Here is a 21,818-nt window from a genome sequence, read left to right as displayed (position 1 = left end):
CCTAGATACACCTAAATGATGTGATCTCAATAATCTGCACCACGACACAGAGGACGACCGCAGCAGCCCCCGCACCTACGTGCCTTGAATCGCCCTCAAAGTGACCAAACATATTTTTTTTGTACCCACCATGAGATGTCTAAACATTCCAGGGACACTTGATTTGCCCAAGTTTCTTTTGGGTCCCAACTCCGGGGAGATTTGATTCATTCTGAATTAACGAATTCAGAATAAAGTGGCTCACTTTGGCCGATTGATCTTCCAATATGCTAGTTTCAACAACTCTCGTTCCTCAGCCCATTCAGGAAGTTCGAATAGGAGTATACGGCCAATATTTTTTGTAATTATTAATAAAGGTAATAGAATACTTTTTCTAAAAATATAATTGATGAGATTTCCTGCATAGCACTACTTCTGGGCAGATATTTTGCCATATTATTTTTATTACCAATCCATAACACACCATTTAAGAACGTGTTCCCCAACAGCAGCACATGAGGGAGGGAAGTGAATCAAAAGTAGCCCGTATACTCCCTCAAAACCACCATATATCCATAGCTAGCAAAACTTGACACTACAGTGAAAACAATAAAAGTCAATCTCTTGATCCGCTTGTTTCGGACTATATTTTATTCATATGAAACAGGGCCTAGATACACAACATCGGACTATATTCTATGCATATGAAACAGGGCCTAGATGCACAACACGAACACGATCCCAATAATCTGCACCACTACACGGAAGAACAATCCATATAGAGTCAAAATCTAGTTTTCACCTACTAAAAATATTCAAGTCTTTCAACTTATTAGTAGTATGTCACAAAAACAAAAAAACATTATTTCTATTTTATTTGTAAAATTTGTTGCGTAAAGTCGAATGATATCCTGATTTGAGAATTACCAACAAACCATATCTTAGCCTTCAAAAGTACAATAGTATGAAACTTTCATTTCATTGGTGGATTAAGTAACAATAACATGTGGGTGTTTAGGTAATTTAAACTAAACAGAATTCATTATTTAGGGTAGAGATTTCATTGATTAGTAACATTGTTATTGGTTCATAATTTTATTTTGTAGCCAAAATCAATCTAATTCAAGCACTGTAAATAAATTGGAGCTGATCGATCGAAAAATACAACAAGAGAGAGAAGAAATGAAACCAAAGCCGATCTTATTATTAGGAGTTGACTCAACCATGGAAGCTTAGATTATTACATTGAGCCCTGAAAAACTAGGGTTTTTCTTGTTGGTCTAGAAAACAAATGTAGGAGCAGTATTAGTGGCTGTGGCTGGCGGGAGAGAGCAAGAAGGTTTGTGCGCCACGGTTGATCTTGATGGATTGAGCCTCGGCGGGCGACATTTGGTAGGCGTTGGTGAGAACTTGCAGCGGCATTGCCCTGAGGGCTGAGGTGTAGCCGGCCATGTCATTGCGCATTGGGTATCCGCTGGTCTTGAAGGCCACCCACTCGAATCCCTCGTTCCCTGCCCTCGCAGTCGATGTATAGAACTGAGGCACCACCAACATGTCTCCCTGGCTCACCCGGTCGTTCATCATGGTCTGGCCGCTGTGGTCCACCACCTCAACCTTGGCCTCACCCTTGGTCACGTACACGATCGTGTGGCCATCCATCGCCCAGTGTGGGCTCAACATCGAGTTCTGCAGTTTATATGATTGATATGAGACAAATTTAATTAGACAAGACAAGACGGACAAAGGTGTCTAGAGCCTCTTTGTCCTAGGAGTAATGAACTTAGACATTATTGTATGAGGTGCCGAGTTCGAGCCCTCTTGACATCAGTTGTAATTTCAAGACAAGACAGACAAAGGTGTGTTGCTTTACCGGGAAGAGAGTGCCTTTCTCAGCGCTCATGTCCATGTAGCTGAGGATGGGGAGCTTGTGCATGTCCACGACGTTGAGCTTTCCGGCCTCCCTAGAGTAGATGTCGGCGTCTCTTTGGTTTTCGATGTTTGTGCGGATCTTCATTGTGCAGAAAGTTTCTTCGAATCCATTGTTGTGGTGGTAAGGCTTAGAGGATTTTCTGACGTCTTCGTCAGGGCGGATGTATCTCATGCTCTCGCGAGCCATCACGCTCAACCCTCTCTCTTCCTCGGTCGCCTGCATCCGCCTGATCAAGTCAGGGGAGACGTTGAAGGCCTCTGCCATCAGCTCCGCGTCGAACGCTTGGAATATGTTGTGGAATGTCTTCTCGCTCTTGCTTGCTTGTGGTTCTGAACCAGCCAAGTAGAACGACTGCCATTTGTTTTTATGAATGTGAGAAAACGACATGATCAGTTAATGTTTTCGTTTAATTAATTGATGAATTACTCTGAATTTATGGTCGAGCTGGTTGCTTTGGTGGTTGAGATCGTTGACAGAGATGGCAATCAAGTCCTCGCTGCCGTCGTTGTGGCACCAGTGGACTGCGCCAGGCGGGAGGGCGATGACGTCACCGCGGCGGATGCGATGCACCTTCTGGTGCAAGTCTCTCTTCTCCCCTTGCTCCGATGATAGGTGTTCGCCGCCGCGGGCTTGGTATGTCTCGGCACAGCCAGGGAAGATAACACTGATGTATCCCTCACCTGCACATATGAACAAAACATTTTTTCGATTTAAATTGGCTGCCACATCAGCACCTTATTTTTCAGAATTTGATCATCTGATAAAGAGTACCCTTTTCGATGTAAACGAGGCGGGGGTTAGGGTGGTAGTTGGGCAAGGAGAGGGCGTTGGGGCGGAGAGTGTTCCTCATGGCAGCGACGCCGGCGCATTGGAACTGCGCCTCCTTCTCGTCCCACAGCTCGGTGAGGCCGCCCTCGGACTGGATCTGGTTGCGAGGCTGCACGGCGGAGATGCTCTGGATGCGGCATTGCTGAGGGCGGCTCAGGCGAATGCGCTGCTGGCTCATCGCTTCTCCGACCGCAGCGGAGACTAGGAGGCTGAGAGAGAGCGCGAGAAGGAACCTGGACGCCATTGTTAGTTGAGAGATGGTAGTGAGGAATTTGAGGGTGGAATGGTTGGATTTTATACGGGGATTTTGTGTGTACGTGGTGAATTGCATGCTTCATTTTCTTACACATTTGCATGTCGCATAACACTTGGCCATGGATGTCTGAGATTCCTTGTTTTTCATTTCCTAACATTCAATTCTACTTAACTTAACTATTTATATATACTCCTTATGCTTCGAGTAATTGAGTTTGATCTTACTGCCAGGATTCACTTTGCATATTTCTGATTAATCATTAATTTATTAACTTACGATGCAGGAATTTATTACTTTTATTTTATAGATGTGATTAATTTAATAAGAAGCTTGTTAATCTGAGAAAGATATATATGACATAAATAATTTCATTAGTATAATTCATTAGTCTCTTACTTTGTACATAATTCGAATCAATACTTTTGTAGAATTAAAATTTTGCTTGATGTTTGGGTTAGTATGTTGCATTCATTTTTGTCCTGTACTAGAAATTTTTAGTAAAATCAAATGAAGTACTAATCAATCATATACATAGACCGTTATACAAATAAGTTCATAATAAAAATAAAATTGAGGAATCATGCTAATACAAAATTAATTAGGAAGGTATATAACAATGTGTATATTCTTTGCTAACAATGTGAAGAAAGTGGAAATACTAGCATTTTTATTTGCAAATCAATTTTGTCTTAATATCAAATTAATTGCGATAAGGAAGCAATCTTACAACGTCATGCTCAATTAACCAACAATAGCACTAGGCCCGTTTGGTAGATATGCTTCACTAGAATAATCTAGTTTATCATAATTATACTTATTATTTTGTATACAAAATAAATTAATCATAAGCTTGTGTTATTTTTTCAGTCCGAATAGGCTCGCACTCTTTTTCATATTTTAATAGAATAATTGAGCCAAAGAAGAGATGAGTCTATTTATCTTCGTTCAAAATCAAAGAAAGATAATTTAATTTAATTACCTCATTATCCTCAATAAATTAATTATCTAATTACTTTGAAATAAATGATTTACCTTAAAATCATCTTCTCTCTTACAAACCTTTCCTCCATCTTCCACAAAAACCGTATATTCAATAAAATTACTTGACTCAAATTCCAGACAACTACAATTATACTGCAAATCATAATAAAAAATCCCAACATATTCACAAACTATACCCCAAACCATCTTCAATTATTATGCCTCCAGCACCAACCACTCCAATTAAACACAAATTAAAAATTTACATTTTCCCCTATTCTTAATAAGGTGGAGATATCTTCAATCCTGTGCAAATAAATGTTAAGCTTGGGACTAGAGTTGTCAACTGGGCCGGGCTGGCCCGACCCAGCTCGGCCCAGGCCCGGCCCCTTAGTGAAACAGAGCGGGCTTGAGCTGGGCTCGATGGTTGAAGTGGGCTCCATTTGGGCCATTTTGTAAATCCAGGCCCGGCCCAGGCCCAGAACCATCTGAGGCTCGGTCCGGCCCAGAACCAGGCCCAAGCCCAGCCCAGGACCGGCCCATCAGAGACCCACCTTAAATATTTAATATTTTTAATGTAATTAATCATTAACAATAGTATATTTTTCGATTTATGCGCGTAATCTTGTGCATGAGTCATGTTAATATTCTTTGTATTGTTTCAATTTTATTAGATGTCACCGAATAGATTTAATATATACACAAGTTCTCAACTAATTCCACATGAATTGAATATTCCATCTTGACTGTATACAATTTTTTTTCTTACATTTATTTTTGTCCAAGATGTATAAAGGATGATTGTGAAGTTTATTTTTAAAAATACTACTCATATCTTGGTATTCAAACCTCAAATGAATAACTATGGAGTATGATTTTTTAAATTTATTAGTATTTCATAAATTATATATCGTAATCTATTTACAATAGCAGTTCTTCATTTAGTAAAGAATGTGAAAAATGATATTAGTACGAAGTCAGCAAATGAACTTAGTCATTATTTCAATTTAGATTTCGTGCAAGTGAGACATAATATTTTTAGAATCTCTTTAATCTACATAAATAAAAAAAATCAAATAAAGCCCAGCCCAGCTTGCCCAACTTGCCAAGTGGGCCTGGGCTGGACCGGGCTTAGCAAATTTAATAAAAGCCTGGCCCAGCCCAGCTGGCTCAAACATGGGCCTGGACCGGGCTGAGCCAAAATATAGGTGGGCCTCAGCGGCCCGGCCCAGCCCACTTGGCATCTCTACTTGGGACCTCCATTTCCATTATTGGAATTTATTTATCATGTAGAAAGCTTCGGAATCTTTGGCCTCACAACCCTCTCGAAATTGGCTCTCAAATAGATCATCTCGCTCCGCGGTGGCGCCCATGGAGATGGGTCCCACAACGCTCAACACCTTCCAACTTCTCTTCAAATCGCGGTGGGCTACCAGAGGTTCAAAGCCCATGTTTAATTAGAAAAATTACACCATATACTCTGATAAAATGACTACGCTGCCTGTACCTTTTGTTTTGTCATCTCATCCGGTGCATACAAAATCAAAATGACGTGCTTTGAAGGAGGTAGAGTAAAAATTCATATGCAAAAGTTTAGCAGCCTTCATCCTTTGTTTACAAATTTATTAGTTTTTCTCACAAAAACTACAGAAGACAATCACACTTCCATCAAGAAAGGTAAATGAGTGAATACAGGAGCAAAAGCAAGAGATAAGGGATAAAGGTCAATTACCTACTAAATTCGCAAAATCAAAATAGGTAAAAAATGAAAGTACTTATCACGTCGTCTTGAGAGAGTAGAGACGAGTGAATGAAATTGTAATGGCCGGAGAAATCTAATTTAAGACATGAATTTAGGTTTAATAAGGGTATTATGGTCCATAATGACGTGAAAGAAGAATATATTTGCCAAGACAAAATATTACTCCCTCCGTCCCATAAAAGATGTCACACTTGTGCGACGCCATGAGATTTTAGAAGGTTTTGTTTTGTGTGTTAGGTGGAAAGAGAAAATAGTAATATTTATATTAATGTGAGAGAAAATTTTTTCAAAAAAAAGGAAATGTGACATCTTTTGTGGAACAAACTAAAAAGGAAAGTGTAACATCTTTTGTGGGACGGAGAGAGTACCTAATTATCATATTTTATTTATCGATTTCATATTTGTATCGTTTCTCTCAAACACTCTCAGAGTTCCAAAAATCATTTAGAAATCTCCAAAATTCTCAATTTATAGGTCATACGTTTAATTGCTCTCTCCAAGAAGGGAGGAAGGGCATTATGGCATTTGCATCAGCTTTTCTATGAGACCTCGACGTCGCTGACAGCGTTGACGTGTGACTTTGGAGAATCTTATCTATTGCTTATTTTTGTGCATCTTTATAAAATTGGAAAGCCAACACTAATTTGTTGACGTTTTTGCTAGTTTGATCTCCTAATTGTTCCATAGCAACTAGAAAGAGATTATTTAACCAGAAAGAATTCAGTACAGATGTAAGATACCTATCGAGAAGTTTTCATAACTCAATCATACAAGGCAAAGAATAGCACATACCCATTTTGAATTATTTGAGTTTGATCTACCACTAAGCATTTTTGGGAATTTATAACTGATGTGTATTGTCAAACTTATACGACCGTAAGAAAATGACATATGAAACGCAACTAAGTTCATAAAACACTCTCTCTTTCATCCAATAGTTTATCTGAGTCTATCTTTATAGAATTTGAAAGCCAACATTGATTATTTTTTTTTTAATTTCCCCCCCTATAAATTTAAAATTTAATAATTAATTTAAAATAATTTCCCCCCTATTTTTTTTTTAATTTTCGTCGTTGTAATTTTTTACTCGTGTTTAATATAACGAACTTTATTACTATTATTTGTCTTGTCTTATAAATTAGCTAGCTTTATTATATACAAAAATAAAACAATTAAATTAGTAATGATGTAAAAATGAAATGTTGAGTTAGGGAGAAATAAGAGAGAAATAAGGGAGAAACCATTGGAAAAGTTGGCTAAAAAATGGGGATAAATTTTGGTGCTGATGTGGCAGGAGTTAGGGAGAAATAAGAGAGTTTTTAGGGAGAGCATTGAGAGTGCTCTAACCCATTTTAGAATTATTAAACTTCGATCTATCACCAAGTATTCTTATCTGATATGAAAATTCGCATTCCACATTTTAGAATTATTAAACTTCGATCTATCACCAAGTATTTTTATCTGATGTGAAATTCTCATTAGAGTTATAAAACTTATGTAGTGATAAGAAATGCTAAAATGGACTAATGAAGCGCAGCTATAATAGTAAGACGCATTTCATTTTCATTTAACAATTTATAAGGGTTCGAGTCATCAATATTTCATATTTACACCATATATTTGAGAGCAATATGGCTCAGCTATATAAGAGATAAACAGAAAAGTGTGATAAAATAGAAAAGTGAGATAAAATAAAACCATGTTCTTATTAATTCAACAACCTTTCAAGTTCAACAATACTCACGAAAGAGGCACACTTACCACAGTATTCCATTTTCAATTTATGTCCTAATGCACAGCCCTCATTCTTCCCTCTTTTTCCATTGATTCCTCTCTCACCCCATCTTCAAACTTATTTAGCTACAATCCCATCCCCTATAAATCACTCTCCTCTTCATCAAGCAAGGGCACCGCCTCTCGCCAGCAGCACCAGGATTCCGCCAGCTCTCATCGCAACCCCGGCAAGCCACCGTCGGCGTCCGATCACCGCCCTGCGCCATCGATTCTTCCAGCTCTCCGCTACATCTCAACTTCAACTTGCAAAGATCCCCATCTATGTGAGCCCTAATTTCAGATCTTTCAACTCCGAATTAAATTCACACTTCAAGCTTGAATTTTTATTATACTGCTTATGCTGTCGGGTTCAATTCACTGTGAAAGCTCAACCCTTTGAATTCTGTTATGATTTCGAGCTCAAGTATAAAATTCTATTGCTTGCGATTTCCAATTTCAGTTCACAGTCGACGCCCAAATTTACAACCTATTGCTTTTTAGTTTTAATTTCTTTTATTGTGTATTGTTTGTCAAATTAAAAAAAAAAAAAAAAAGTAAATATGCATGTTGATGGATTTGGGTGTTCATGGTCTATAAGAGTAAATGAAAATCAGTATGTGTGGAAAAAATGTTGCACATAGAATGCACGTACATGCGCAAGCATATACCCCACCTCAAATTCTTAAAATTCTGCCTCCTCCAACATGTGCTATGTTGATATATATCAGATTATGAAGAAATGTTGATACGATTCAGAGATGTGTGCTTGTCAATATGTGAATTTCTGGAAATCCTTTTTGTTGGAGGTGATAAAATTTAGGACAAGAACTCCAGATTTAAAACCCTAAAGTTTGAAGAAATAAGAATTAAAACAAATCAGTAATTTTTCTCATACCTATGTTGACAGAGAGTCAAAAGAAAGAGAGAGAGGGGCAAAAGAAAAAATAAGAAGATGATGATTTTCTAAGAATGAAATGAAATGTTTTATACTAGTGAAATAGCTATAGGTGAAAATCTTTTGAAAACCAAATCACTTTTTTATGCTAACACTTTAGGATTAAAAATAATAACCAAATAAAATATTAAATTCTAAAATATAAACATTTTTCATGAGTAAAGTAGTACAGTCTATAACTTTAAATTGATCACCAAATATAACTTCATCGTTTTTCATATAAATCTATATTTAATGAGAGTGTGCAATATGCATATGCATACAATTAAGAAAATTCCCAATAAAGGCTTAAATGAAAATCTCACTTAAATGAAATTTTGGCTAAATAAATTCAAGTTTGTATCTAGGAACATGAATTAGACAATGTCATATCTCGAATAATTTAATGTCACACTTTCGCGAGTTGTGATATACATTCAAAATAATTTAACGAATAAACTTGGAATGGGATGCTGCTCAAAATTGTTTGGAATGCATATTATATACGGAGTATCATATAAAGCGACAAAATTCGCGTTTTGGATGATTTTAGAAAAAAGGTTCCATGAATGAGGGTCTTTTTATTGTATTCTACGAAAGGGACACACGCCATTACCAATGGCGTGTATTCTCTTTAAACACACCAAGTAATGGCGTGTATTCTCTTTAAACACACCAATGCTAAAGGTATGCGTATGCATATAATTAAGAAAATTACCAATAAAGTTTATATGAAAATCTCACTTGAATGGAATTTTGCCTAACTAAATTTAATTATGCATCTAGGAGAGCAAATTAGACAATGCCATAGCTTGAAGATTTTAATTTCACACTTTTGCAAGCTGTGATACATTTAAAATAATTTAACGAATAAACATGGAGTGGGATAATACACAAAATTGTTTTGGAATGCATGTTATATACTCCATATAAAGTGATAAAATTCTCGTTTTGGATGATTTTAGAAAAAAGGTTCCTATTCAGGGAACCTTTTTTGTTTCTATGAAAGGGATCCACACCTATGCTAATGGCGTGTAAGCCTCGTCTTCTTTTAAACATGCCATTAGCATTGGCGTGTTTCTCCTTAAACACACCACTAGCATTGGCATGTTTCCCTTTAATAGAATATAAAATAAAGATTCCCAATTTGGGAACCTTTTTTCTAAATCACCCAAAACGAGAATTTTGCCCATATAAAGCCTTCATTATGAAGTTATTGATCCAAGTGTTTCTGTCAGTTCTTCAGTACTCCATGTGTTATGTTCCAGGTTGCAGTCTTTTCCTAGTATAACGCTGATTGCTTTATCTTGCTTATATCTGTTTGTTGTTTCAGTGCAACCGAGAGAGGTTTAAAAACATCAGTGGCTCTTGCAAAATGGAGTATTGTAACTGCTTTGAGTCACTATGGCCAGCTGATGAATTGTTGATGAAGTATCAGTATATATCAGATTTCTTTATAGCATTGGCGTATTTCTCAATCCCTTTGGAGTTAATATATTTTGTAAAGAAATCTGCTGTGTTTCCTTATAGATGGGTTCTCGTGCAGTTTGGTGCTTTTATTGTTCTCTGTGGAGCAACACACCTGATAAATTTGTGGACATTTAATATGCATACTAGGACTGTGGCAGTTGTAATGACTACAGCCAAAGTTTTGACAGCTGCTGTGTCTTGTGCAACAGCACTTATGCTAGTACATATCATCCCTGATCTATTAAGTGTAAAAACAAGGGAGCTATTTTTAAAAAATAAGGCTGCAGAACTAGACAGAGAAATGGGCCTGATCCGTACACAGGAAGAAACTGGTAGGCATGTTAGGATGCTAACTCATGAAATCAGAAGCACCCTTGATAGGCATACCATACTGAAGACTACTCTTGTGGAGCTTGGAAGAACGCTGGCTTTGGAAGAGTGTGCATTATGGATGCCGTCACAGACAGGGCTAGAGCTCAATCTCTCCTATACTCTCCACCACATAATGCCGGTTGGTTTGTCCGTGCCAATACAACTACCTGTAATCAATCAAGTATTCAATACTAGTCATGCTGTAAAAATCTCACCGAGCTCCCCTGTTGCTTGGCTTCGATCTTCTGGAAATGACATGCCAGGAGAGGTGGTTGCTGTGCGCGTTCCACTCTTGCATCTGTCCAATTTTCAGATCCATGATTGGCCTGAATTGTCAACTAAAAGATATGCTTTGTTGGTTTTAACGCTCCCTTCGGACAGTGCTAGACAGTGGCATGTACATGAGTTGGAGCTTGTTGAGGTGGTTGCAGATCAGGTTCGATTTTGCCTCATCTCTGCCTTGTTACATGTTGACCATCGACATTGTAACTGTACCAGATTAAAAGTAAATATTTGTGTAAATTAGCTGCACATGCCCTTTGATTAAGAAATCTGGAAAGCTAAGCTTGTTGAATGCAGCTGGGGGTTTGCTCTTTAATTTTTCTATACAGCAGGTTATGCTTCTAGTAGCTGGCATTATGTAGTTCTCATTTTCTTATTATTGATTAAGAATGGATATAATCTTTTTACTGTCTTAAATGGGCTAACTGATGTGTCCAGTTATATTTCTAGTGTCTAGAACCACTTATAATCTTAGTTAAAATCACCCACCAGAACTGTGATAAAGGATATTCTTAGAATAAATAAAATCATTCCTACATGGTTAGGCAGATAGAAAATCTGCAATGTTGTCAAGTATGATTGCTGCAGAAATCCTTTCATCTCTTCTTTGCTTTGATTTTTCCACTTGTTAGTGTATGTAATTCCAATTCAGAAGTTCTTAGAAATAAGATAATTTGATGAATGATTTAACTATGTTTGGACTTCTCCATGTATCAGGTTGCTGTTGCTCTCTCCCATGCTGCAATTCTAGAAGAATCAATGAAAGCAAGGGATCTTCTTTTAAAACAGAATCTTGCCCTTGATCTGGCAAGAAGAGATGCAGAGACAGCTGTGCATGCTCGTAACGATTTCTTGGCCGTCATGAATCATGAAATGAGAACTCCTATTCATGCAATAATTGCTTTGTCTTCCTTATTACAAGAAACTGAGCTGTCGCCTGAGCAACGTCTAATGGTTGAGACAATCTTGAAAAGTAGTAACCTGTTGGCTACCCTTATTAATGATGTATTGGATCTTTCGAGGCTTGAAGATGGTAGCCTTCAACTTGAGATAGGAACTTTCAACCTTCATTCACTTTTTAGGGAGGTTGGACAACGTCATCCTTTTGTTTTAAATTTTTTATTGTGATTATAATTCCTTGTCATGCTTATTCTAGGTTTACTTAGGTATCTACTTCTTGTTGCAGGTACTTAATTTGATTAAACCTATCGCAGCCGTGAAGAAGTTATATGTTACCTTGATTTTGTCCCCTGATTTGATTGAACATGCTGTTGGCGATGAAAAAAGACTAATGCAAGTTCTACTGAATGTTATTGGGAATGCTATTAAGTTTACGAAAGAGGGAGGTGTCACGGTATCAGCTTTTGTCGCAAAGTCCGACTCTCTGAGAGATCCCCGAGCCCCTGACTTTTTTCCTGCACATAGTGATAACCATTTCTATTTGTGCGTAGAGGTTTGTTTCCAATTGGCAATGGAAGTAAATTCTCAAGAAATTAATTTTATTGATTCTTTGAGATTCTAATAATGACTTTCCCTACTGTTTAGGTAAAAGATACTGGTTCAGGAATTAACCCACAAGAGATTCCTAAGCTATTCATGAAATTTGTGCAGAGCCAACCACTTGCTATCAAAAATTCTGGTGGTAGTGGCCTTGGCCTAGCAATTTGTAAGAGGTGATATCTTATTTCATAATTCTTCCGCAACATTATTCATTTCAATCCAAGCCATGGAACTTTGTTACATTCTCTGTTTTTCATTACATTTTCTTCTCTAAAATGGTGTTTATGGGATCAGGTTTGTGAATCTCATGGAGGGGCACATTTGGATTGAGAGTGACGGTCCTGGCAGGGGTTCTACTGTGATCTTCATTGTTAAACTTGGAATTCCCGCTCGCTTAAATGAATCCAAGCTTCCATTTTTGCACAAAGCCCCTGGAAATCAAATAGAGTTGAACTTTTCTGGGCTTAAAGTTGTTGTGATGGATGATAACAGGTTGTAATGCACACTTTTAAGTACAATTTACGTTGGTGTTTTGTTATTTCCGTTAGTTTTGTCTCTTATGTTAGCAGTTATTTCTTCCTCTAAATAATATTTACCTATATTAGTTTGGCTAAGCTTTGTGCAATTTAAGGTTTTCAATTATCTGGTTTATGTACCATGCTGCCATAATTGTGGCAATTGTGATTGGACCACACGGTCACACCACACTTTTTCCGATTGGGTTTTAAGTTTGATTATTTGGGTCTGAGTTATGAAGTCGTATTTTCACTACAAAATAGGTGTAAGAGATTTTCTCCTCATTAAAAACTAGAAATGCACTTAACTTGCACGAATGCACTTAACATGCACATAACTTGCACGAATGCACTTAACATGCACGTAACATGCACACAGCATTTTGGTCCGAATGGTTGCTGTTCTAAGTTTTCAAGGAGTTGATTGCAATTTTCCACTCTTATGTTAATGTTACTGACTTTAATGTTGTACATTGAATGAACAGTGTCGGTCGAATGGTAACTAAGGGCCTCCTTGTGCACCTAGGATGTGACGTATTGGCTGTTGCATCCGGAGAGGAGTGTGTTCGAGCTGTAAGTTATGAGCACAAGGTTGTTTTCCTGGACGTGAGCATGGCAGCTGCTGATAGTTTTGAAGCTGCTGTACGGATGCGGGAGAAGCTTTCAAAACGCTCAGATAGACCTTTTATTGTTGCACTTACCGGAAACAGTGATAGAACGATAAAAGAGAACTGTCGGAAGGTTGGTATGGATGGGGTCATACTGAAGCCCGTATCAGTAGATAAAATGAGAAGAGTCCTTTCTGATCTCTTAGAACATGGATATTTTTTCGAATCTCAGTAGCGCCGGAAGTGTAAGTGCTCAACTATCTTGTCAAAGGATGGTTGCAGTGTGCACTTTCAGAATGATGATCACAACGGAGTTGTGAAGATGACTCGTTCTGAGGTAATCTTTAGTTGCCGGCATACTGATTATGAGTTATGACCCAAATTTATTTTTGTTATAACTGTAAAGTTATGTGCATTTTCTGCGGTAAATAGGCAATCCATATCTAATAATTTTATCAGTACAATATTATGCTATTTATTAGTACAATTATATGGTCGATATTAAGATAACATCTGTAGCCAAAAATATTAAATTTTTCCAAGTAGAATTGAGTATAAGCATATTTTTATAAAATGGCACGACATTTTAAAGTCATTTTTTACGGTAGTATTTGTTAGAGTCGTCTGGGTTTTGAATTATTATTCGGCCTGAGAGTGAATAATAGATAATGCAATAATACGAAAAGCATAGGCCCGACTAAGAGGCCTGTTGTGGTTGTGCAACACAGTGCAGGCTTTGCACTGTGTGCAGCACAACAACAACAAGGTGCAGGAGGAGTTGGAGTGCAATTTGGTTGGGGAAACTTTCAATAGATTAAACCAAAACCGAGTATTTTTATTTTTGTCCAGTCCGAGAATTAGCCGAATTTTTTTAAATAAAAAAAGTTGTAAATGAAACAAAAAACCGGCAGATTGTTATGAGTTTAAAGAAAATTGCCGAGATTGATTTAGCAATTATTGAAACGGAAAAATGGTTCGTGAAGAAGAAATGAAAAATGTAGTCTTGGATGAAGGACAAATAGTGGTAGGTGTCTTAGAGCATCCACAATGGGGCGGACTATAGTCCGCCTTAAGCGACGCCCTATGCACCGCCACGTCAGCATTTTATCCTCCGCCCATTCCACCTGTAGTGGGGCGGACTATAGCCCGCCCTAAGCAACGCCCTAAGCATTTTATCTATTATTTGAATATTTAAATACTTCAAAATTTGGAAAAAAACTCCATTTTATTAAAATTAAAACATTACAATACAAAATAAAAAAACTATAAATTCTCAACGGCGGTTGCGGTTCCAAACTTCTTCAATCATGTCGGTCATGAGCTGAGTATGGTCTTATTGGCTGCGCATTGAGCTCTGTCGCTGTAGAACCTTAACGAAGCCCATCGGTAATCCTCGAGTGACAGGCGAGGTCGCCGTGCTGGAGCTAGGCCGGCTTCATCATCCACCCAATCGGTGACATGTCCAACTTCTTGTTCGACTATCATGTTATGCATGATGATGCACGCATACATGACGTCGACGATGACTTCCTTGTACCCCGAAACGCGTCGGACCTTTCACGATTGTCCACCGCGATTGGAGCACCCCAAAAGCCCGCTCCACATCCTTCCGCGCGGACTCCTTTAGCTTTGCCGCAAATAAGACTCTCCTCTCACCAATTGGGCAGGTGATCATCTTAAAAAAAACAGGCCACCTTGGGTATATGCCATCGGCCAAGTAGTACCCCATATGATGTCTGCGGCCGTTGGCAGTGAACTCGATGGCCGGACCGCGACCCCTGCACTGATCCGCGAAGTGGGTGGACGAGTTGAGGACGTTGATGTCGTTGTTCGACTCGGCTACACCGATGTAGGCATGCCAGATCCAGAGGCGTTGGTCGGCGACGGCTTCCAGGATCATCGTAGGGTGGCTGCCCTTGTAACCGCTGGTAAATTGGCCTCTCCACGCCGTCGGGCAGTTCTTCCAGCTTGCCAGGTGCATACGATCGATGCTCCCTAGCATCCCAGGGAAGCCGTGCACCGTCTCGTGCATCCTCATCAGCGATCGGGCGTCGCAAATATGTGTCGCCAAAAGCCTCCACAACTAACTTACAAAAAGTCTTGAGACATTCGTGGCCAGTTGTCTCCCCAACATGAAGTTACTCGTCGAACATATCCGTTGTTGTGCCGTAGGCCAACTGGCGGATCGCAACCGTGCACTTCTGCAACGGCGTAAGTCCGGGTCTGCCGATCCCGTCTTCCCGATACTGGAAGTACTCATCACGTCCCTCCAACGTGTGCACAATGCAGAGAAAAAGATCTCGGCTCATTCTAAAACGACGGTGAAAAACATTCGGGCCCCACGTTGGATTCTCGGCAAAATAATCTGCGAATAGACGTTCGTGGGCTACGTCGTGCTCGCGCTGGACATACGTTCGACGTCGTATCGGGCGAGGACCCGCGCCACCGCTGTCGCCGCCGCTGCCTGCTCCCGCTGCATTTGTGCCAAGCATTCCGCCGCGGCTTCATTAACGGCATCGAACAAGGCTCGAGTCAAGGCCCGTCTGCAGCCATCCGATGTACTTAAATCGTAGTCGTCGGGATTCATTTTTGAGGAGACGAGAGAGAATAATTGAAGAGATGTGAAATTGGAGTGTGTGAAATGGGTTGGAATTGTGGTGTTTAAATAAGAAAAAAAATTTGGAAAAAATTCAAAAAAAAGAAAAGAAAACGCGTTCGCATCGTCCGCGATGCCACAATGGCGGGCGATGCGGCGGCCGATGAGCATCGTCCGCGGACGATCTATCGGGTGCGAACGATGGTTAACCCATCGTCTGCGATGCCACAGTGGCAGATGCTCTTAGAGCATCGCCAACACTTTCACTGGGAAGAGCACAGCTCGTGCGTCTGCAAGGCATGCGACGAGCTCACCGTTGGGGTCGTGCTGACCGAGCACGCTCTCTGACCAGTCATGTGTCGCGACGTGGGTGAACTATGGCAAGTGCGTGTCGTTTTAGTGCAGTTTTTTTTTTAATTTATAAAAAAACCCAAAAAAATTTCAAATTTTTTTCCCACTTCACAAGATAGAGCCATTTTTATGATCGTTTTATCAAAATTTTGTAATTTTTTTTTAGTTTTTTTAATCCAAAATTCATCCAAATTATGCAATTTAAAATTTTTAAGATTTAAATCATGTAATTTTTAATTTTTTTAGGAATTTGCATTGTCATTTTAGGGTTTTTAATGAAATTTATGAAATGCTTTTAGTAATTGTAGTTTTAAAATTGAACAGTAGAATAGTGGGACCCATGAACAATGAAGTGCATGCTTTTTAAAAAGAAAATGATTGTGGGTTGGTGTGGTGCTTAGCTAAGAGCATGTAATAAAATATGAATAAAAGCGAAGCCGGGCACGTAAATACTCTTCACTAAGAGCACAGATCTAGATGCTCTTAAACGCTTCTCCCCCATTCATAAGTCATGAGTTTGATGAAGTCTTAGATGCTTCTCCATTCACCGTTCAATAGGTCATGAGTTTGACTATAATGAGCAGTAATGGTAATTATTATTGATCTTCTTTCTTTTGGAAAAAGAGAGCAGAACATGTGGCAAATTCTGTTTACATATTTCAATTTCGGGTAAGCACTAATTTATTTTGGTTTTATAGGTAATCAGGGTTTTGTGGAGATCATAATATCTCAACTATCAACTATCACATTAAGGGGGAAATTACAACCTATATATGCTGTGATTGAAAAACAAACACATCTGATCACACATCTATAAATACTAAAAGTACCATGTGTTGATACACATAAAAGCCACAAACTTATGTGTATGAATTGGTCAAGCGGTAGAGTGTTAATGTCTAAGGTCAAAGGTCTCGAATGGCGCAAACTTCAAAATTATAATCCTCATTTTTCCATAAAAAAGACAGAAATCGATGTGTATGAGTTGACCTAGTGATAGTGTGGTAATGTCCGAAGCAAAGGTCTCAAATTCAAGTCCACCATGTCACGGCTTTTAAATTTAAATTCATTTTCTTATTAAAAAAAGATAGAAATCTAACTCTTGTAAATGGAGTAATAAAATTAAAAAGCTAGAAAGTCTATCAAATTGCTCAATTGTTTTTACTTTTTAGTTAGAAGTAATACATAAAAAGGTTGGCCTTTGCTGAAGGGCCTGTGTTTCAAGAACAGGAATTAGATGTATACATACACGAAGATGGTTAATTTTTCTTGGAAACATGTAAGCTTCAGTTTATATAATCTCCATAGCAATGAAAACTTAGCTTGTAGCTGGTAGGTAGAGAACTCCGGTAGCAAGTAAAGTCAGCCTTGATATTCATATATGGGGGGAGTCACTACATGTCTACATGAGATCGGGATCATCTTCATAGTCGAAGTCCACTTCGCTAGATTGTCTTCTCTTCACCTCTCTCGGCCCTCTACCTTTCTTTGGTTTCCCACTGCAACATATTGAGTATTCATGAGAACACACTCAATAGAAACCAAAATCAGATTGATTACCACCAATGTATCAGCTAATATTGGTCAAACTGTTCAATTTCTGTAACAGACTATACAAAACCTAAGCAGTGATAATGGAAATCTTGCTACTTACGGCCCATTTGTTGTTACACCACCATCTCTTGCTATTTCTTCAGCCTGGTAAAACATGATGAAAAATTTAAATATCTACGGGAGTAAACAATTTGACAACAAAGGCTTGTATGCAGTATATAGACAGTGCTAAGCCTGAAATAATGCATACAACTTTGGATGATCTAAAGCATTTACCACATTGAATACCCAAAAAAAAGTAAAGAAAAAGAATGCCTAATTGCTTTCCATTCTAGTAGCATCTACCATTCTCCAATTCAAATATATTCGACTTAAGGTGACAGTTTCACAAGTATGACTATCCATAAACACATCTAGTGCTCATGGGAATATTACAAGCCTTCAAATTCTTTAACAACATCTATCCCAGAAGTAGATATATCATAATAAAACAAAAAAACTGAGGCCTAGTCCAGAACTCACATCTAGATCAATCATACAACATACAATGAGAAGGCATCATGGAAGAGGCTTAAAACTATGAGATAGGCAGAGCCAAACCACGTCTAGTTCAGTTTCAAAAACGTTGTAAAAAGAAACCATACTACAATTATACTACTATGAAAACTCATACAGCTGGTGAAGTGACAGAGGACAATGAGAACAGCCTGTCGTCAGGCTGAAACTTCCTTGATCGTTTCAAGCTGCAAATGAAAGAGCAACACTAAATCATCCTCTTCCATATAACAATAACCCCAAACAACCAACTGCAGGAACAATGTACTGTATATTGCATACACAACACCTAAAGACGAAAGAAGCAACAAATGACTCTTCAACAAGATCGATCTCAGATAGAAAATAATGCATTCAGAGAAGAAATTCAATGCCAATTGATAATAAAAATTTCACCCTAATCACCATTAAGTTCCCTAATCACATGATCCATTAACAAGGATATGAAACAAAAGATAAAATTCAAAGCCAATTGGTGATAAAAATTGAAATCTAATACCCATTAAGTTCCCTAATCACATGATCCATTAACAAGGATATGAAACAAATGATAATACGTAAACTGATATACAACAAATACAAAAGACCATTACAGTGTAGTGTTCTTGGAAGAAGACAAAAACCCTTCAAAACCTTTCAAGACATTGCCACATTGGCTCGGATCCTGTAAATAACCCGTCTCCATATCATACACCTACACAAAAAATTCATTCAATAAACAGCACGTAATCAATAAATCCTACAAACAAAATCATCACATTATTCAGCACCTGCTTTTCGATGCTGCGGAGCTCTTCATGCAATTTAGCCCTTTTGCCCAAGAGACCAGCCAGCATTGCGGATGGGTTTGCAGATGCTCGTTGCCCTAAAACGAAGGAATTCTCAATTTCTTTTCCCCAAAAGATTGGTTTTTTTGGTAACCACTATGCTAAGAATTTAAGAAAAGTATAGAGATGCAAAGATTGGTATACCTTCTGAATCCATGTTGAAGATCAAAGATTTAGGGGTCAGCGACTGCGATCAATTTCACTATTGCTGTCTCCTCTCTACTCGTCGTCGCTTCCTGGTTTTCCAGCGCGCTCTTTGAGCAAGATTCGTAGGAATAAATGAGCACATTTTTTTCTTCTTTTAATTGTTTGGATTTTGGGCTCAAGTTGGCCCAAATATCCAGTGGCCCAATATCCAAAGCCCATCAAGTACCAGGGAGCACTGATCACTATTCTTTGCATTCCCAACTTCTTCACCCCCTCTCACTCTCTCTCACACACACAGCGCAAATGACGAAATTCAGGAAGCTCAATCGGCCTACCGGCCACAGAATGTCCATGCTCAGGTAATAAGAGGTGTATCGACTTTTAGATCCTATTTTTTTGTTGCAACCGTTCAATCTTTGTGTAATTTTTTTCACAAAATAATTAGCTAGAGTTTTGATTATGTTGAGCAGGACAATGGTGTCTCAGCTAGTGAAGCACGAGCGGATCGAGACAACAGTTGCCAAGGTTTCTGGAATCAATTTATTTATTTACGGTTTTGAAATTGGTTAGGGTTTTAGTTGGGTTTTTGCTGGGTTCTTCGATGAAATTCCTTCAAGCCACGAAAGTGTAGAGCATGGGAAAGAGTAGAGCATTTGTTACAAATTCAGTACAAAAATAATCAGGAAAAGCAAGTTTTGATTTGTTGCTCACTAGTTGAATATATAGTATGATCTGTGCCTAAATTGATTGCGAAGTCTGGTTGTCTAATTTGTTTATCCTGGCTGGTGGAAACTAGGGCAATTTCTAAGGTGTTTTGTTAGTTTGTGTGTATGTGTGTTTATAGGGGCTCAGCTTCCATGCTATGTGTATCGGGAAGTTTGTGTCATCTACCATTGTGGATTTTAATTTGTATTTTGATGTTATGATGTGGTGGACGAGTGTCCATTAGCCTCGTTGGGTATGAGCTTTAAGGCTTGAATGCTCGATTAATGGCGTCACGTCATTCTTATCTCTAACCTTGTTATCGTTGTAGGCCAAGGAAGTTCGTAGGCTTGCTGATAATATGGTGCAGCTCGGAAAAGAGGTATATTACTCATATTCTGTTACGAGCATAAAGTTTGAATGGTTTGCATTTGATATCTCTCGATTCGAATACAATGTTTGCATATAGATTTACTATCTGATGTATTACTACGAAATAATGAAATGTTTTAGTCTGAATGCCAAACATCTTCCTTATCCACTGGTTGTTAACATTTCATTAGTCTGATAACATTTTGTTTATCGGAATGCCAAATATCGTAGCTTCCTGATTGGCTGATAGAATACTGCTCCTGAGATTAACTATAAATGGGTTTTATATACAGAAACAGATAGATGTATGGAAGTCTTAATCTTAAAACTAAGCAAATTTTGGAAAGAGGATGCTCTCTTTAGCTACACACTTAAGATTGTTTTGTTTGGTTTCTCTTTTAAATTTTTGAAAATTTTTGCAAGGTTGTCTTTGGGAGGTTGGATTCTAAATTTGTGGTCTGAAAATCAACCCTATTTAGTCCGTTCACATTGGTGCCACAGGGTACATTATGTGCTGCGAGGCGTGCTGGTGCCTTTGTTCGTGGGGATGATGTCATCCACAAGTTATTTACAGAATTGGCCTATCGATACAAGTGAATCTCAATCCTCAAAACTCTGTTCGTTCCACTACTTTTGGTACAAAATTGCTTGCTATAACAGTATATTGGTCTGGATGTTATTTTACAGGGATAGAGCAGGTGGATACACGAGAATGCTTCGAACTCGTATACGAGTTGGTGATGCTGCACCGATGGCATACATTGAGTAAGTCCAGTGCAGTCTTGTTTGATAAGTTTCAGCTTGTTCATTGGCAATTTTCACCAGGAATGCGTGTTTCTGTCCTTCTGTTTCAGGTTTATAGATAGGGAGAATGAACTTAGGCAAGCTAAACCACCAACTCCACCACCACCGCAGAGGGCAGCCGTGGATCCATGGACTAGATCGCGACTCACCAGACAATATGCGCCACCTAAAGAGGAGAAGACCTCAGACCCTGATAGTTGAGTTATGTCCTCGCAGTTGGAATTATGTAATTTTCATTACCTTGAAAAGTTTTGTTTGCATACTCCACATTTTGCATTATACTAAAAAGTACTCCCTCCGTTCCCTCATAGTTGCGGCACAATTTTTCGGCACAAATTTTAAGATATGTATAGTGTGTTAAGTAGATAGATAAAAAAGTAAGTGAAAGATAAAATAGAGAAGATAAAGAAGAAAATGAATAAAAAATAAAGCAGCATGCTTTTGTCTAAACTACTTGAGAATGTCTAGAGTGAGGAATGGTGATCCCTCGTGCTAGCAGTGACTTAGGGCATTAGCAATGGTGATCCTCTCCGGAGTCTATCTCAAGGCATATCTTCATTTTCTTATCACGTTAGCAGGCTCATCTCAGAGCTTGCTTATCTCCTTGCAATGAGAGTCTATTCCAAAACCTATCTTGGAGTGCATCTCATTTCAACATCAGCACTATTTTATATTTTTCATTTTAATTGTTAGTGTTAAATAAAATAATAAAAGAACAAG

The 21,818-nt window shown here is 38.4% G+C and overlaps 4 protein-coding genes and 1 non-coding gene across 6 annotated transcripts; 2 read left to right on the top strand and 3 right to left on the bottom strand.

The window, feature by feature from the left end:
* Positions 1-1,162: 1,162 nt before the first annotated feature.
* LOC125218774 (11S globulin seed storage protein 2-like) lies at positions 1,163-2,995 on the bottom strand. The gene is made up of 4 exons (XM_048120532.1): positions 2,681-2,995; positions 2,336-2,589; positions 1,850-2,260; positions 1,163-1,665 (listed from the first exon to the last, which is right to left on the bottom strand). The coding sequence occupies exons 1-4, from the start codon at positions 2,979-2,981 to the stop codon at positions 1,285-1,287; spliced, it is 1,347 nt and encodes a 448-aa protein (XP_047976489.1). The 5' UTR covers positions 2,982-2,995; the 3' UTR covers positions 1,163-1,284.
* A 1,569-nt stretch (positions 2,996-4,564) lies between these two features.
* Positions 4,565-4,664, bottom strand: LOC125185736. Its single transcript, XR_007170238.1, has one exon. It is a non-coding gene; the product is annotated as a U6 spliceosomal RNA (small nuclear RNA).
* Positions 4,665-7,485: 2,821 nt separating this feature from the next.
* Positions 7,486-13,654, top strand: LOC125221654 (ethylene receptor-like). Of its 2 annotated transcripts, none has more exons than XM_048123837.1 (7): positions 7,486-7,793; positions 9,777-10,721; positions 11,285-11,653; positions 11,754-12,020; positions 12,113-12,240; positions 12,362-12,559; positions 13,068-13,654. In XM_048123837.1, exons 2-7 carry the CDS (start codon positions 9,819-9,821, stop codon positions 13,423-13,425), a joined length of 2,223 nt encoding a protein of 740 aa, XP_047979794.1. In that variant the 5' UTR covers positions 7,486-7,793; positions 9,777-9,818; the 3' UTR covers positions 13,426-13,654. The 2 variants fall into 2 exon arrangements, with proteins under 2 accessions (XP_047979794.1, XP_047979795.1); XM_048123838.1 differs by lacking the exon at positions 7,486-7,793 and having other exon boundaries at positions 9,784-9,910; positions 9,990-10,721.
* A 3,621-nt stretch (positions 13,655-17,275) lies between these two features.
* On the bottom strand, positions 17,276-19,341 carry LOC125223380 (chromatin modification-related protein MEAF6-like). Its single transcript, XM_048126505.1, has 6 exons — positions 19,218-19,341; positions 19,017-19,111; positions 18,840-18,940; positions 18,365-18,434; positions 17,792-17,835; positions 17,276-17,636 (listed from the first exon to the last, which is right to left on the bottom strand). The coding sequence occupies exons 1-6, from the start codon at positions 19,228-19,230 to the stop codon at positions 17,540-17,542; spliced, it is 420 nt and encodes a 139-aa protein (XP_047982462.1). The 5' UTR covers positions 19,231-19,341; the 3' UTR covers positions 17,276-17,539.
* Positions 19,342-19,468: 127 nt separating this feature from the next.
* On the top strand, positions 19,469-21,408 carry LOC125219690 (50S ribosomal protein L17-like). The gene is made up of 6 exons (XM_048121734.1): positions 19,469-19,579; positions 19,691-19,745; positions 20,254-20,304; positions 20,796-20,887; positions 20,982-21,059; positions 21,149-21,408. The coding sequence occupies exons 1-6, from the start codon at positions 19,524-19,526 to the stop codon at positions 21,297-21,299; spliced, it is 483 nt and encodes a 160-aa protein (XP_047977691.1). The 5' UTR covers positions 19,469-19,523; the 3' UTR covers positions 21,300-21,408.
* Positions 21,409-21,818: the final 410 nt, after the last annotated feature.

Source organism: Salvia hispanica, chromosome 4 (assembly GCF_023119035.1).
Source record: "Salvia hispanica cultivar TCC Black 2014 chromosome 4, UniMelb_Shisp_WGS_1.0, whole genome shotgun sequence".
Taxonomy (NCBI): Eukaryota; Viridiplantae; Streptophyta; class Magnoliopsida; order Lamiales; family Lamiaceae; genus Salvia; species Salvia hispanica.
Note: the sequence above shows the minus strand (reverse complement) of the source record. Positions and strands in the feature narration are given on the sequence as shown.

What these genes read in the sequence shown, in the direction of transcription:
- LOC125218774 (XM_048120532.1), bottom strand. Translation starts at nt 2,981, where the DNA reads ATGGCGTCCAGGTTCCTTCTCGCGCTCTCTCTCAGCCTCCTAGTCTCC. An exon ending in CCTCGTTTACATCGAAAAGG is followed by an intron (nt 2,590 to 2,680) that starts GTACTCTTTATC and finishes TCATATGTGCAG; the next exon opens with GTGAGGGATACATCAGTGTT. An exon ending in AGAAAGGCACTCTCTTCCCG is followed by an intron (nt 1,666 to 1,849) that starts GTAAAGCAACAC and finishes TATAAACTGCAG; the next exon opens with AACTCGATGTTGAGCCCACA.
- LOC125221654 (XM_048123837.1), top strand. Translation starts at nt 9,819, where the DNA reads ATGGAGTATTGTAACTGCTTTGAGTCACTATGGCCAGCTGATGAATTG. An exon ending in TTCATTCACTTTTTAGGGAG is followed by an intron (nt 11,654 to 11,753) that starts GTTGGACAACGT and finishes TTCTTGTTGCAG; the next exon opens with GTACTTAATTTGATTAAACC. An exon ending in GGCCTAGCAATTTGTAAGAG is followed by an intron (nt 12,241 to 12,361) that starts GTGATATCTTAT and finishes TTATGGGATCAG; the next exon opens with GTTTGTGAATCTCATGGAGG.
- LOC125223380 (XM_048126505.1), bottom strand. An exon ending in TCCGCAGCATCGAAAAGCAG is followed by an intron (nt 18,941 to 19,016) that starts GTGCTGAATAAT and finishes TTTTTTGTGTAG; the next exon opens with GTGTATGATATGGAGACGGG. An exon ending in TCTTCCAAGAACACTACACT is followed by an intron (nt 18,435 to 18,839) that starts GTAATGGTCTTT and finishes TTTCATTTGCAG; the next exon opens with CTTGAAACGATCAAGGAAGT.
- LOC125219690 (XM_048121734.1), top strand. Translation starts at nt 19,524, where the DNA reads ATGACGAAATTCAGGAAGCTCAATCGGCCTACCGGCCACAGAATGTCC. An exon ending in CACAGAATGTCCATGCTCAG is followed by an intron (nt 19,580 to 19,690) that starts GTAATAAGAGGT and finishes TATGTTGAGCAG; the next exon opens with GACAATGGTGTCTCAGCTAG. An exon ending in GCACCGATGGCATACATTGA is followed by an intron (nt 21,060 to 21,148) that starts GTAAGTCCAGTG and finishes CTTCTGTTTCAG; the next exon opens with GTTTATAGATAGGGAGAATG.